The 15897-nt window shown below is 37.5% G+C and overlaps 1 protein-coding gene across 6 annotated transcripts in view; it reads right to left on the reverse strand.

The window, feature by feature from the left end:
* Positions 1 to 5128: 5128 nt before the first annotated feature.
* The window catches only part of LOC131030247 (E3 ubiquitin-protein ligase CHIP), a 75578-nt gene continuing 64809 nt past the window's right edge, over positions 5129 to 15897 (reverse strand). For 2 of the 6 annotated variants that reach the window (XM_059207473.1, XM_059207472.1), the window contains 3 exons: positions 7151 to 7430; positions 6901 to 7011; positions 5779 to 6799 (listed from right to left, as the gene is read on the reverse strand). In XM_059207473.1, the coding sequence (XP_059063456.1) occupies positions 6674 to 6799; positions 6901 to 7011; positions 7151 to 7430 (517 nt within the window). In that variant the 3' untranslated portion in view covers positions 5779 to 6673. Of the gene's footprint in view, positions 5216 to 5437; positions 5580 to 5778; positions 6800 to 6900; positions 7012 to 7150; positions 7431 to 15897 lie in introns of those variants that run through there. The other 4 variants (XR_009358257.1, XR_009358255.1, XR_009358254.1 and 1 more) reach the window with 4 other exon arrangements.

The following is a 15897-nucleotide window of genomic DNA, read 5'->3' on the forward strand; positions in this document are numbered from 1 at the left end:
TATCTCTTTTTGTTAGTAGATTTTGGTTTATTTCTCTAGGGTATTTTGGTGGGCATTACAACTTTCAAGGCAGAACCCTCAAATTTTGACTTCAAAATTCCTTATTTTATTCAAAAATCTAATTATCTGACATATGCATGGGTTTTCTACATCAAGTTTTTGAGCTTCATTAAGAAAACAAGGTTGTTGTTTTTTGTGTTTTTTCAATCTTGGAGGCAAAAATTCTTAAAATCAAAATTTATTTCACAAATTCCAGAATTCTCCTAGTCTTTTTTCGCTTCCAGAATCTTTTTCAAGTCTAATTTTCAGTCCTAAAGTTTAAATCAGACTTAATTTCATGATTTCAAAAGGATTTTCCAAGTATAATTTCAAATTTTAGAACGTAACTAAGTGTAATTTCCATTTCTAAAATTTGTAATCAGACATTAATTCCAAGTTTTTCTAACTTTGATTTTCGTTCTTCAGACTTCACTTAGTCTGATTTCAGGTTTGATTTCAAGAATTTGATCACAAAATCAAAGTTATCTTTCAAAATTTGTCAAGCTAACATCATGCCTATTTCCCTTATTGTTTTTAACTAAGAGAATTTTCATGATTTTCAGGAGATGGACATCAGCTTAGGAAGAGATTTCCAAAAAGGTGAAGAAACAAAGGAACCAGTTGGAAAGATGTTTTCACAACGCATGGAAGGACAACATTCACACTTCAAGGTGGAATCCAAAGAGGAGTGGAACAAAGGACTTATACTTCATCAAGACATTCAAGAAGATTTAGTCAAGACACAATGAGAATGAAGAAAATGTTCTAATCATCTTAAATTTACTTCGGAAATCCAAGAGTAAGGTATCAACACTTCTTCATGATGGGGAATCAAATTTGCAAGGCAAGTTGAAGTGGTATCCCAATCATCAATCAACCAATCCTAACATTCTAAGTCAAACATGTCCAAGTGCAATGAATCGGATTCAACAAGTGGCTCCTATTTTCTAATTGGTTATCCAAAGTTTTGTAATTTTCTCATTGGCCAAAAAGAGTTTTTTTTGCAAGTAACCCTAATTAGGATTTTATCTATTAATCTTGGTCATTGATCTTAAATCAATCTGGATTGTTGCTTTGTAATAAGGGTGCCTATATAAACCCTCTCATTTGTAAAGAGAGATTTCTGAGAAATTGTTGCAGTGATACTTCTTGAGTGCTAAGACATAATTCATTGTTCAATTGTTCGTGAATTTGTTTACTTTTGCAAGTTAGCATTGTTTCTTGGCTCTCAATAGAATAGATTTTAATTTCCAAGTTGTTAGATTGAATAAAGGATTTGACAGAGTTGCAAGGTGGAACTGATGTGTTCATACTTTTGATTATTGGATGATTTTCAATTATCATGCAAAGTTGGCCTAAACCAGTAAACGAAATTTAACTTATATTGTTTTATTCATTGTTCAAAATGTTGATCAATATGAGTGATATGAAAATCTTTTGAAATCCTTAGAAAATTGCACAGTTCTTGTGTAGTTGTTGAATTTGGCGAAGCAAGAATTGGTTTTGGGTTCCACTTTTGAAATTTTCATCTCCAAAGTTCATAGGATTAGCTTGGAGTTAAAATTATCTTCCTAAACCCTCTCCCTTTTGCCCTTTTTTCTCCAAGTCTTAATAGAAATAGAATTGAAAAGAACTTATTGCAAAAAAATTTCAAAAAAGAGAAAGTTACAAATGTCAGCAATTAACAAAATCCTTTGATTATATGACAACATACAAATCGCCCTCCCGCTCCCCAACAACTCTCATGTCTCTCCAAATTTGAACCCTACTTCTCATGTCGATGCCAAGAATGGCAATAGCCCTACGTTCTTAATACGGTGTGCCTCTATGTCGACAATGTCTATTACTATTGCAATTGCCAATGGCCCTGCACAGTGGCTCTGTTGTGCCCTTGATCGTTGATTCCCCCCCCCTTCCTCACTTGGGAGTTGTTGGTGACTTGTTCAGTGGTGTTTCCCACGCAACGCCTATTGTTGGTTTGGCTCTCTTGTGCTATGCTCCCTAGATGGTCTCTGCTCTCTTGGTTGTGGGGGTCATGGATGGTTGATCGCTAGTGTTGACTCTCTAGGTGATGCTTCTCAGCCAGTTGCTACTAATGTTGTGGGAGCTAAGGTCCCACCCAAACCTTCTTTTGTTGGCAGGCGCAGCTTTGCTCGTGTGGCCAGATCTGTTGCCCAACCCTCCAAGCGGATCCATCCTCTTCCTTGTGTCAAATCCTCCCCTGTGGTGGTTTGTGGACAAGATGTGTTGGACAACATTGGGTTCTACCAACATTGTGCTTTAGTGTGCAAATTCTCTAGGCTCTGGCCAAACGTTGTGCTTTAATGTGCAGATTCTCTAGGCTTTGGCCTTTACTTCCGAACCTCCACCGCTGGGTGACTCTTGGAGGCCTTTGGTGGCTCAAAATATTGAGTTTTGTCCTTGTGGTAAAGACTTTTTCATTGCTTCTTTTACATCTCTAGTTGATCAAGATTTGGTTTTGGGCAAGTTGTGAGCTTGGGGAGTGCACTACCTCTCTGTCAAGCCTTGGACAACTTCTTTCAACCTTCTCACTGAACCGCTCAATGTGCGTCCAGTTTGGGTTTGCCTTCAAAATCTCCCTCTTCATTTTTGGGAGCATTCTTGCTATGAGGCTATTGGTAACTCTATTGCTCGTTTCTTAAAGGTTGATGATGCTACGTCTTCAATGGACCACACTACCTTTGCCCGCATCTTAGTTGATACTGACATCTCCTCGCCTCTCTCGGGAGATGTGGTTCTCATGGCTGAAGATCGACCTTGGACACAACCTTTGGATTTTGAGGTCCTCCCCTTTCGTTGTCAAAAATGTTTCTCTACGGGTCGTCTTGCCTCGAACCGATCTATTTCACGCCACAAATGTCCTGCTACTTGGTGAAAGGATGCTATTGTTGATCATTTGACCATCCATGTTGTTGATCCTAATTCAAATGGCTCCCCTCGAGAGGTGGAGGTGTCTCTTACTGTTGTTGATGTTGCAGTCGATTCCACTATTTGGGCTCCTCCCGCCTTCATGGATTCAACTTTTATCACCTCTAACTTGCAACTCCATTCTACACCTACTAGTTATGCTCCTGATGTCGCTCCTCTGCAACAATCCCCTCATGTTTTGCAGTAGTTGGTTGTTGTCCTGCAACAACACTCTATTGGCTCTTCTGATGGTTTCCAAGCGACATCCTTAACGCTTGATCATTCTCTTGATGGTCCCAATGACAGTATCGCCTTGACTGTAGTTTGTCGTGCGCGAAAAGGGAAGTCCTTCCCACCCAACCCCCCCACCCCTGCTTATCAAGGCTCAAGTGTCCATACCCCTCCTTGAGTTGGGTTTGAGTTATTGAAGGTTAGACAAGTTTTTCTGTCCGACCTTGTTTGTTTGAGGCTTGCTCCCATTTGTTGTTTTCTTAATACCCACGAGCTTTTGTATTTGATAGTCTCTAACTATGTTAAAGGGTCGACACCCTAGTTAACACTGCTTTTTAATCAAACCCTTTGATTAATTCACTCCTCGAACACTTCTGTAAGTCCCCCTTGAGATTACCAACATATTACAACGAACCAATTGATACTATCCGCATGAATATGGAAACTTGGAGTCATCTTCATGATCACACAATCCGTCCATTTAGCACATAGAAGATTTTGATCAAGAGAGAATAGGATATCTCCGGATATTTCATTCTAAGTTGTGCATGCATAAAAAACAGGTCCAATGAAGGGGGTTTTAGGATCTTATATTAAAGAATTGGAAGTCCCTTGAAGTCAAAAAAACAACCCCTACTTTTAAGGGCTGCAAAATTGAGTTGGTGGAAAAGATGGAGCTAAAAATTGTCCCACCAACTTAGACTTTTTTGTGTCACTTGTAACTCTCCCTAAGCTTTGCATTTTTTATCAATTAATTTTATTTTTTATTTACTCAAGAGAATTAAACATGCTAAATGAAACCACTAGCTTACACAAATTATGGAGCTTAAACTTCTAAGTCTGGACTGCATTACAAAGTTCATGGGACCACCCATTTTAATATAATCCTAAAAACAGCACCCACTGAATTTTTTTAGAAAGCCCCCTCCATGGGACCCCACCCTAAGTTGTGTAAACAAGGAGGGAGGGTGGATCCACAAATTTCTTTCCCTCTTTTTAAATATTTTCTTTCGAAATTTTTTTATCAATCTTTTAACTGGACAAATTATTATTAGCACTATCAATACAAATTCAAGATTTCTGCTACAAATTCAAGATTTCTACTTAAAAATAAGCAGAAAAATTAAATGGTCATGGTCCAGTCGCATGTGGACCTGCCCTAAAGCCACAGCAATAATATATACAAATGTCGCCACCAAAACCAGTCGATACAAGGAGAAAGACTTCATCCTCATTCCTACACTCCAGGTTTTTTTTGGTAACTATCGTGAAAACTTAACTCCTGTTTTAAGCCTTCTTTAATTTGTCATCTCCAGATTTTGAGTTTATGTACACTCTAAATTTCACCATTACCAAAACAAAATCAAACTTCCAGAGAAAGAAATGCAGAATAACAGAGTTAAAAGTATACTGCAACGTATGCTATGTATCCACTTCTTCAATTCTTTTAAAGCATGGAAGATGCTTCACAAAAGATAATTTCACAGTAAAAGGATGTTAAATAATGTACTAAAGCATAGCGTGACACATTTTTTATTCAAACATACCTTAGAGAAATTGAAAGGCATCATTCTTACCTGCAAGAATTTTTGGCAAGCATTCTTTGGAAACCAAGCAAAATAGTACTGAATTATGTTCTATTCAATGAACTTGTCTGCAAGATTAATCAAGCATGTCAACAATGTTTTTCACACTGAAATGTTCCACAGAGGTGCCCCATCTTCGACTCAGTAGCTCAATGTCAACCAGACTCATTAAGATATTTTGCCTTAACTAGCTCCTAAAAAAGGTGATAAAACCTGTGCTTGAATTATTGTTCAGGTTTTTAAGATAACTAGTTCCCTTCACACAAAATCCTTTTGAGCAGGAAACAATGGATTATCCATCGAAAAGAAGAGTGCATCTTTATGAAAAGGTCACATGCCAAGAAATATGTAATCGTAGGCTTCCTCCAGCTAAACACCGCAGTTGCATTGAGAGTCACCAACGAAAATTGCTCTATCTCGAAATTTTGATGCTGATAAATATATTCACTAAATCAGCAAACATTTAGAAGAACTGCAATGTCTCAAGCTTTTCATGCTGATAAATCTATACACTAAATCAACAATCATTTAGAATAATTTACAATATATCAATCTTCTGATGCTGATAAATCTGTACGCTGATTCAGGAAATATATAACCAATACGACAAAAATAGAAAATAGAACTCATGTATAATGCAAATTTTGACTAACCTTTCCATAGAGATCTCTCAAACATCGATATCTTTCCTCTTCCTGGAGTATCTTTTTAGACCTGTTATATGCGCTGGAAGGCCGTCATGGAGCTAATCCATTCCCATTTCATTTCATCTCATTCACTACATTATAGCCACTTCTGTGCAACCAAGCCTTTTGCAATAAATATTATCTGATGCCTAAGTTTTGTAAGCTTGAATATTTTATAATAATAGAATCTGTTGGAAGTATATTCAGACAATGCATCGTCTTTATATTTTTAACTGTAAATAATATAAAGGCTCTATGAATTCATCATAAAGGTATACGATCAATACCATTGTTAAGTAGAAACAGCAGAAAGGAATTTATATTACAGCAATATTTATTCTCACTTTTTCGGACAAACATTAAAGACACAAACGAATGGACTGTTTCTGTGCTAGTTGCTACACTTTCATCTGAATCAGAATGTATTTGCTGCTCACATCTTACATCTGGACTAAAAACGCAATCTGTATAAATGTAAATTGCATTCTTTCAGTTTCAAAGTAGAATAAGAGAATTCATCCTCTCAATGACGTTGGATACTGAGAAATTTTCCTGCCCAAGATTTTAAAGAACAGAGACGCTGCATATAGCCATCAAAGGCTACTCTAATGTGAGAAATCAACCCACACTCTAGAACCAGGCAGATGAAGAAAATTACTTGAGATCCCATTGTCTAAGATAACGTGCCACATTTTCATGAACCTTCTCTCCTTTAGAGGTATGGATTCTAATAGCAGAACCACTGGAGACAAATAATTTAATGGAAAAATTCTCTTGTATATGCATATTTTCAATTCATACTCCTGATCAATGTGAGCTGTTTGATTTTGCCATTCACAAGGACAAATTGCCCAAGACTATTCAGATAGCTCCTACGTTGGTCTGAACTATAACGTTCTGTTCTTTTTGTTTCCAAAACAAATTTCAACTCAAAACAACCTGCTAGGATTCCTGTCAGATAGGTGAACCTGTGCTTCGATAACATTTTTTCTAGAATTTATGTTTACAGAAATCTATTATCCATTTGCTTGTTTGCAAAAATTAAAAATAAATATATCTGTCCAAGACCAGAACTTGTTTCATATATTATATGCCTATCAAAACTGTATCTCAACGAAAAAACTAACTCTAGAATCTTACCCTTTGGAAATGGCAGACATTTATGTCCATAATACAAGATCCTTCTGTTCCCAAATAGTATTCTTATTCATGTTCATATGCCCAAGCATTCTCCTTGAGATAAGCCCTTACAGCTGCTTTGATGGCAAAATTGGGTATAATTTGTTCAGCTAGCAGTGGTGCTCGGGTAACTGGATCAAATTCTCCAACCTGGTACAAATTGCATGTTTGAAGTTAACAACACTAGGCACAATGCAACAGCTACTACATGAATTATAACTCTAATGCATGTCTTAATCTGTAATAACCACCTTCTGAAGATGCTCCAGAAGAGAAGATTTTTCATATGTTATGCCACTAGGAGTTATTACAGGGTCACTTAATATACCCAATGTTATTCTACATGTCAGGTGATCTGGAATCTGCATAACAACTACCAACAAAAATTTAGATACAATTGTTGAATAGAAAACAAAACTGATGCTACAATGAAGAAACATATATTTCATTTTATTTCTTCAGAGCAGCTATACCACTAACAACTGCATCAAGTAATATCACCTCTGATGGTATATCACACTGAGCTGCCTTATCAAACACTTCAGAAAGAGTGTGACATCTTTCCAGATACATCGTACTCAAATACTCTGCTCTTTTGGACCTCCTAATCCTTTGCTGATGTTCTTGTGCTTGAGCTCTTCGAACTGAAAATTTATGTATGTCTTCATGATGAGTCTCATCATCTATAACAATAACACTGTCATTTGATTTTCCTGATGCTGATTCTAAATTTTTAACAGCCTCATCATGATCTAATTTTATAGCCCTTTCACAAATTTCCCTGTCACAGGAGTAAGATAACTATTAGAAGATTTCTATAAGACCCAAGATTTAATATTGTTTCTTTTGTTTGCAAATCTGCATACGTGCTCAAACAGAATGATAAACATCACCAAAAACCATGATCACCATTCTTAATAGCACATATAGCATGATCATTTATGATCATCCATCTGATAGCAATAACAAACTTATATTGGCCTTTATGGAATTCTAAAATTATTGGCTTGTTACAGGCTACAACCAGATATTGTCATGCCTCGTAGATTGGCTCCTATACAAATGAACATATTTGTATAATATGTGGCAACAATATTTTAAAATATGCATAGAACCCCAGGATCAAAGGCCCTAGAAGTGGATGACCGTCTTAAATAACCAATTGTTATTATAAAAGTGGATTTTTGAACCCCCAACAAATGGAGATTTTAAGATTCAAATTATCATGACATGAAAAACATACGCCCTACAGTGATGTGTGAGAAGGATTACTCTTGGAATATGGAGCCCATGTCTTGGACCTATGACTCAAACCTTGGAGAAACGAATTCATCATTTCCTCATGAACTATCTATTCAAGCAACTCCTGAAGCCCAAGCTTTTCCAATATTGTGATGAATCTTCAAAGAGAACATGCACAATTATCCACTACTTCGTTATCTAAAACAGCTTTGCAAACAAATGAAAGGTTTTCCAAGCATGCAGTGACTTGGTCCTTGCCCACTGAATCCCCATCTCTTGTAATATTGTGATGAGTCTTTAAAGAGAACATGTACAACTATCCACTACTTAGCTAGCTAATACAGCTTTTCAAACAAATGAGAGATTTTCCTAGCATGTAGTGACTTGGTCCTTGCCCATTGGAATGAGATCAACTCGCATGTCTCAAAGGTATTTCTCAAGGATTCATTTGCAATCAATCAGAAGCATGTTTGTCATATCACTGCTCCAACTCGAGCTTGACTTCAAAGGACAGTTATTTACCATTTTGACGTGTGAACATCTTCATGCTTAATTCTGCCTCAGTGATGTTGAGGTATAAATGTATTCACAGTCCAACTATCAGTCCGTTCTTGTTCATCATAGGTGATACAAATATCATTAACTACTTACACTCATCTCATTATGTTAAAACTCGGATGTCTAATACTTCTTAGCCCATAGTAAAAATAAGAACTATCCATAGATACCTTGTATTTAGTGATTGAGTCATGTTTGGTTCAACTTCGAGAGGGATATGAGGGGAATGCCCTACCCTAGTTAATAACTATATATGTGGAATCTTTTTCACTATTTAGTATCAATTCATCTTACTATTTTTTTTAAATCAAGTGTTCTTCATATCTGAATGTTTATTATTGTTATGTGAATTAATGGCACACTATTGTTATCATTTATTTGTTGAAAAACAGGATAAAACTACAGCGAAAATATGCTGACAATTTTATGCATCCACATAAACAGTAAGCAATAAATCATAGATGGAAATAGATTAAAATATGAATTCGAACCATAACTCAAGAATTACGTGGAGAAACCTTGCGGAAAAAAACTGCAAACCCGAAGAGATCCAAGACTTATATTAATCCTTCAAATGAGTTACATCAATACAACTTCTCTCTCTAAATCAGTGCAACACTTCATTGCTTCAACAACCTGTGAATTAACATTGTTTTTCTTTCAACTCAAACACTAAACAAATAGGCATGAGAGAAACCAAAAAAATCACAAATGGTTTCTAAAACCATTTAGGCATAAATCACAAAATAAGAAACTTCCTCTTCCAAATTGTGATTTTATCTACCTTTAAAAAGATCGTCCTTGACTTCTCCAAACTTTCATTTAACTTCCCCTTTTTCATGGTCTTTCTATTTTGACAGCTAAAAAACACCTTACAAGTTGTCATAGTTACATTTTATCAACTTTTGTGACAACTAAAAGATAATTACAAATTGCCAAATAATAAATAAAAACAAATATGGTAATATGCAAAAATTTACAAGGAGAAAGATCTGAGAACCCGTCAAGCAATAATACACTGACTTTTATCCGAGTCATATTTGAGGAACATGCAAAGCACAACACAAAGAGACCAATCCCCCCCCCCCCCAATGCAAGTGAAGGGTTTGAACCCATGACCTAGGCTCTGATACCACTTGTTGGTCCAAGGTTTGTCATTGCACCAAAAGATCAACCTGTTAATGCCCAATACAACCGCGAGATTTAATGAATCCACGAGAGGCAGTTAAGCCATGTCGCAAACCCAAGCACTACGCTACACAACACAAGGAGACCAAGGGCGCACACCTTGCCCCAAATGATTACCACTGGACTTTATAAAGTTGGTAGTAAATAAAGGTGGACAGGGAATGTGAAGCATTATGTAGGTTGTCAAGCAAAAATCTTCTAATAATCATGGAAAGTGCATTATTTGAGAAATTTTTCCTGACACAGTAATATAGTATCAAAGTGTTGTTGGGGAAGGTCCATGTTCTTAGTTCAAAATTACCTACATACACAGTATGTCTCTTGTTTAGAAAACCGAGTAAAGATTTTTGTTTTACTGATCATAAACCCTAGCTATTAAGAGACTGCACTTTGGAGAGGAATATAAGGCCCAGTCTCCTCCTTTCTCCTTGAAGCAATTTCGTGGCTATAGAAAAGTGACAAATGCCAGAGCAGCAGCTTTGTTGATTCTTGAAGATAACACAAGCTCAGTTGACTTGTGAACATACTATGTTCCCTACCTTGTAATGACTGAAGTGAACTTTTTATATTTTCTGTTAGTTTGCCTAATTTTCATAAAGGTTTGGCATCATAGAGATAATTTGCCATAATATTATAGGCAGCTTTCTGATTACTCCAACTCCAATCTTTCCAATAAGAGCTTGACCCCTAAGCTGCATATGAACAAAGACAAATTTCAACAAAACGTATTTGGTTCTCTTGGAATACTTTATTTTACCCCTTAAAGTGATAAAATTGTGCAAGAGGCATGTGCCATTGGCCCCACTAGTTATTGGGATCTCTTCTCACATAAGAAACTTGATTACAATGAGGAAGTGATGAGGAATTAGGATCTAACTCTTGAGTGTGCTGACTTAATGTTATTGTTGCACAACTTGCCAAAAATCACGCATGACATGGATAGTGGAAGTGGCATTGTAACTCATTGTGGTTCAAATGATACTGAACCAAATGTTGACTTCAATGAAGAGCAATAAGAAGATTATTGAATATTGATTGTAATTTTCATTGTACATTGACATTTGACAAGTCACTGAATTATGAATTTACAAGTCTTTTCTTTTTCGCAAAAGATGAGGTATATAAATATTTTGTTTATTGGCAGTTATGAGTATCACTGTTTTTATAATTTTATATATATAGTCAAACCTGTACCCATAATTAAGGGAAGAAAATTCTGTACCACTAACCTATAGACATCCCCATACCAAGGCTGGCAACTTAGCAACAAACAAACTAAAAAAGTCTTGATAATATGATCATATTGAGTTAGATGTGCCATAATCGAGTCATGAACCCAAACTTTTAATCCCAAAAACAAAAAAAAAAATCAAGCTGATTTTTTTCTAGAGAAACGAAGCAAGAGAATACACAGCCTTGTCCTCTTCATATGATATTTTAGCTCTGTTCAAACTGTGTCGCGTATACCACTATTGATGCTCATGAGGACAATTGTTTACCCAACAAAATATTGCTTCCTATTTAGTATTTTCCCAAAGAAAACAAGCAAGAGAGAATGGAACGTCCAAATACTCGTTGAAAGGACCATTTGTCACACAATTGTAGATCTTCTCATTTCTCCATCTTCAATCTCTCTCCACTAGGACTTTTTTTCTAAAGAGAAAATATTATATTGATATAATGATAGTTACAAAAAACATTTTGTATAAAAAACAAGAGGGGGCATAAGAAATCCCTAAATAGAGCACCCAAAAGACCAAAGACACCAAGAAGCACAGATCAGAAATTACTGTGCTATTCAATATCCCTGATGACATCTAAAAGAAGAGTAAATATATGATATGCTAGGCAGAGCTCATGACAAAGTTAAAACTTATTCTTAATCAAAAAGGGAAAAAAGAGCTCTTGCAAGAATTGCTACAATGATGTTTCCCCTCAGACACACACAAAAGTTTGTCCTGAATTCATATCCAACCATGTTGAGTATTTCTATAATGCCACTTTTCTCCTCGAGATATTTAAGTATTAACAGCAGATTTAATAGATTAAATATTAAAGTTAAGGTAATATACAAGATGTTGTGCTATTAAAATACAAGTGAATAACTGATGTAAAATACAAATATCTGATAATTTAATAAGAATTCCAAAGTAAATAATTAACATAGTAAATTAAATAACACGACAACATAATTCAATCATATATGGAGTAACTCTTCTCCACTCCTCTCAACTTCCTACTCCCAAAGGCTATGGGATGCTTCTTTTGCATCAAAACAGCACCAATCCCCTCTCTTGAAGCATCACTCCAACTCAAATGGTTTGGAGAAATCTGGTATTACCAACATTGCATGTAGACATCACATATTCGAAGTGCTCAGAACACTTTTGGGTTGAATCAAACCACTCAAAAGCTCTCTTCTTCATCAAATCTATAATCGAGCTTCAATGTATGAAAAGCCATTAACAAACCTCCTGTAAAAACAACACGGACCAAAGAATCCCTTAAGTTGATTGAGTTTCATAGTTGTAAGCCATTCAGCTATAGCCCTGATCTTCTCAAGATCAACTCTCACTCTCTCTGTACTGATAATGTGACCAAGATAGAGAAGCTTTGTCATACCAAAGTCACACTTACTTGAGCTCCTGAGCTTACAAGGACACACACTCCAATATGCTCAAAACCTCCTTGACATCCTCATATGTTTTGCCCAAGTTCTACTGAAAATTAGATTATCATCAAAAAATATTAGCACAAACTTCCTTAGTTGTTTTCTGAATACAAGATTCATGCAACTCTAGAAGGTAGCTAGTGCATTAGTCAATCCAAAGGGGATTATCAAAAACTCAAGTGTCCAAAGTGGCATCTGAATGTTGTCTTCTCTATATAGAAATCGAGGGTTTCTTCACAGAAGCTTGAGTTTTCTCGTAACTTATTTTGAAAAATAGTGTATTGGTTTCAAAATCGCATGAGTTTTTTTTTTGCCTTAGAGTCGCGAAGTCTCTCTAAAAAAACACAGCAAATTTTCACGATCTGGCCGTGTAAAGATATTTTTCCTCACCAGACCAAAAACCCCAGGAAGCATCCCCAAGATGACAAGGGGACATTCCCTCGTCCCCACAACGGCTAGGCGTCCCTTGCTGCTGCGAATGATTCCAAGCAAAGTTCCCAAACTCGGACTCGACAAGGCTGACTCGACTCGTGACTCGGCAATGACTCGGCAAAATTAAAAAAACCCTTGAAATTTAGAGATTTTTAATGATTTAAAACTTGTTTCATGCACCCATTATTGAATAAAGCTTAAAGACACTATAACATCATCAAATAGAAGCTAATTTGATCACATACATCCATCACATGCGTAAAAATGTAAATTGTAGCTGAAGGAAATAGAAAACATAGATATATAGAGTTATAAAAATTGTCAAATGTATATAAATCCATGACATCAAATGTTCCCAAACATATATGTAACTGTAAACAAAAACAAGTCTATGCCTCAGGCTCTAGCTCATCCTCAACCTCAGCTTCAGAGTAGTTTGTTTGCCTCCTACAAAAGCGTCTAAGGTAGGTCCTAGATGACTGAGTGGCCATAGTCTCCGCCTGTGAGGCGCCACAATGATCAACATCAGTTGTGCCTATGCCGGATCGTGTTGTATCATCCTCCTCTGCCATAGCTAAAGCCTCACCCTCTCTGTCTGCTTGGTCAACGCACTCATGGTCCTCCTCAGTGAAGACGGGATCGGTAGACTCAGTGATCCACTCAGACACTGGATCGATCTCCGCTAGAGTAATCGAAGAGGAGTCAATGTCCAATATCTGTCTGATCCTAAGACGGAGGTTGTAATGACTAAAAACAAGATCATTCAACCTCTACACAAACAACTTTTTTTTTTTTGCAAGTCAAAACATTGACATGCCACAGCGCGAGTCCTAGAGCTCGGATTCGGCGAGTTTTGCCATAACTTGCCTAACTCGCGAGTCAAGCGAGTTATGAGTAAAACTCGCCCAAATTGTTAAACGCAATGCACCACTGAGAGGGGGAGGGGGTGAATCAGTGGTTCTCAAACTTTTCCCTTTAGCAATCCTATGTGAGCATGTCGGTTATTAGATCTAACTAGGAACAGACTTAACGATTAGAGAGAAGACTAACTCAAATGCAAACACACACAAAGGGACATCTCATAACACCAGGATGTACGAGGAAAACCCAAGATGGGAAAACCTTGATGAGCAATGCTGCTAGAGTCTACTACTCCAATCCAGCCTCACAATCAAAACTTTGTTACAATATTTAGGGCACCAACCCAAGGAGCACCAACCCCTGACTTTATGGGCTACAACCCAAAGGAGCACCAACCCCTGACTTTATGGACTACAACCCCTGCACCGAGCTATAACTCAGTGTCCTTAAAGTAAACTTCAAATACAAAAGTAGTTATCTTGTTACAAGTGAATCTTGCAACCATTTCATATACCTTACTCCGCGGTGAGATACCTTCTCTGCAACACCAACTCACTTCTTTGCTGGTAAACTTTATCGGTACACCTCTCCTCTTCTTCTTAACTACTGGATCTCCACCTTGCTGCTCTACACTTTACCGATACTAAACACATCCTGTTTGTGTCTGCCTACTCAACAGCTTCCTTCACCTCTAATCTGTCGGTATGGACACTACCGGTTCTTCTCTCCTACCGGTTGAACACTTCAACCAGGTTCTCCCTTGCTCTCACTCTCTTCTCAAGTGCTCATTTGGCACTTGGCTGATTCGCTCTTACTTGCAGAAGTAACACACTTCGCAACAGCGTAAAATGATCTTTTGTTTAGCGAGCACAACCAATCTCTTAGGCTTGCATATTTATAACCCAGACTTCCCGCCAAAATCCAATTTTAAACTTGGCACCTTAGGGGTTTTCTTCACTCAACACGAGGCACATCAAATCCACTCAAATCTGATCGAATCACAACACAGAGATGTCAATCTGTACATATCTGCCATTTTTGTACCTTACAGAAATCGCCTTCCTATTCCCACAATCTGCAATCAATCTGTCGGCATACTTCTTGGTCAATCGCCATTAATGGCATGATGGATTGCTTCAACTACTTTGAACTGCTCGATCAGTCTATCCTCGATCCTCTCTTGTCCATTTAATCTCGAGCCGCGCACTTCTGCAACTCCACCTCGAAATTTGCAGTCATTAATAATGTCGGACCAATCACAACCTTACCGACCTCACTTCACCGACCCATGCATGTTTCATCCGCCACTTCATGCAAGTTTGCCACTCCATCTTCACGTGGCATCACTGTTGATATCCACATCAACCAACTGTTAACTTGGCTCTTCAAGTCGGTCCAGATAGGATCGCCGACCAAACACTCTATCGGTTCCTCTTTCCTACCGGTTAACTCCTCATCATGTCTGCCCTTTGTTGTACTGTCGGTGGAACACCTAAACTGGTCTTCAGACATGACTAACCTAAGCATGCACATTCCCATCAAGTGAGAAGTCTTTTGTATCTGCACCTTGTCCATATTACCAGTGGACAAACATACCGATAAGCACTCTTGATGACACAAGTCATCAACCTTCACTAGACTCCTTCTTCAGTCAAGCCATCCTTCCTCTATTTGCATCTGCTGCTATGCCTTCTCCCTGATCAGCTCAGACCATATCTCAACCAGTTTGTCAAAGTGACAAACACTTCACACTTCATCTATACCGGCACCTCAACATGCCTTCTCAGTCGATCCAGTGCATAGCTCTGACTTCATTCACTTGAGGCATTCCTTTTGTTTCACCTGTGGATCCAATGTGAACCTTCAAGTACTTGCCTTTACCTCTTCACTCTTATGCACACAATGCATAATAGGAGATAAGCTCCACTTACCGGTGGTGTCACCTTGTCTTCTGCATCCTGCAATGCACTTCATGTGACTTCCCTGTTTGTGCAACATCTCTTCAAATAGGCACATGTGATCTGATGTGAGCACATTCACTGTCAGTCATTGCTTCTCATGATGACTATATCTTCATCCGGTAGGAGTCCTGTTGTTCTGCAACCTTACAGTATACCTTTTCATTCTTCTCTTCCAGTGTTGATATGATTCAGGTAACATTCTGCCTCTTCATCACAAACAGCTGCTCAAACACCTCTCTATCTCATCACACAAGTCAGGCACTAACTCATGTACTCGTGACTCCTGAGGTCATCTTCCTTACCTTAACGGTGTACTGCAACACAAGGTAATATCC

This window comes from Cryptomeria japonica, chromosome 6 (genome assembly GCF_030272615.1).
Source record: "Cryptomeria japonica chromosome 6, Sugi_1.0, whole genome shotgun sequence".
Taxonomy (NCBI): Eukaryota; Viridiplantae; Streptophyta; class Pinopsida; order Cupressales; family Cupressaceae; genus Cryptomeria; species Cryptomeria japonica.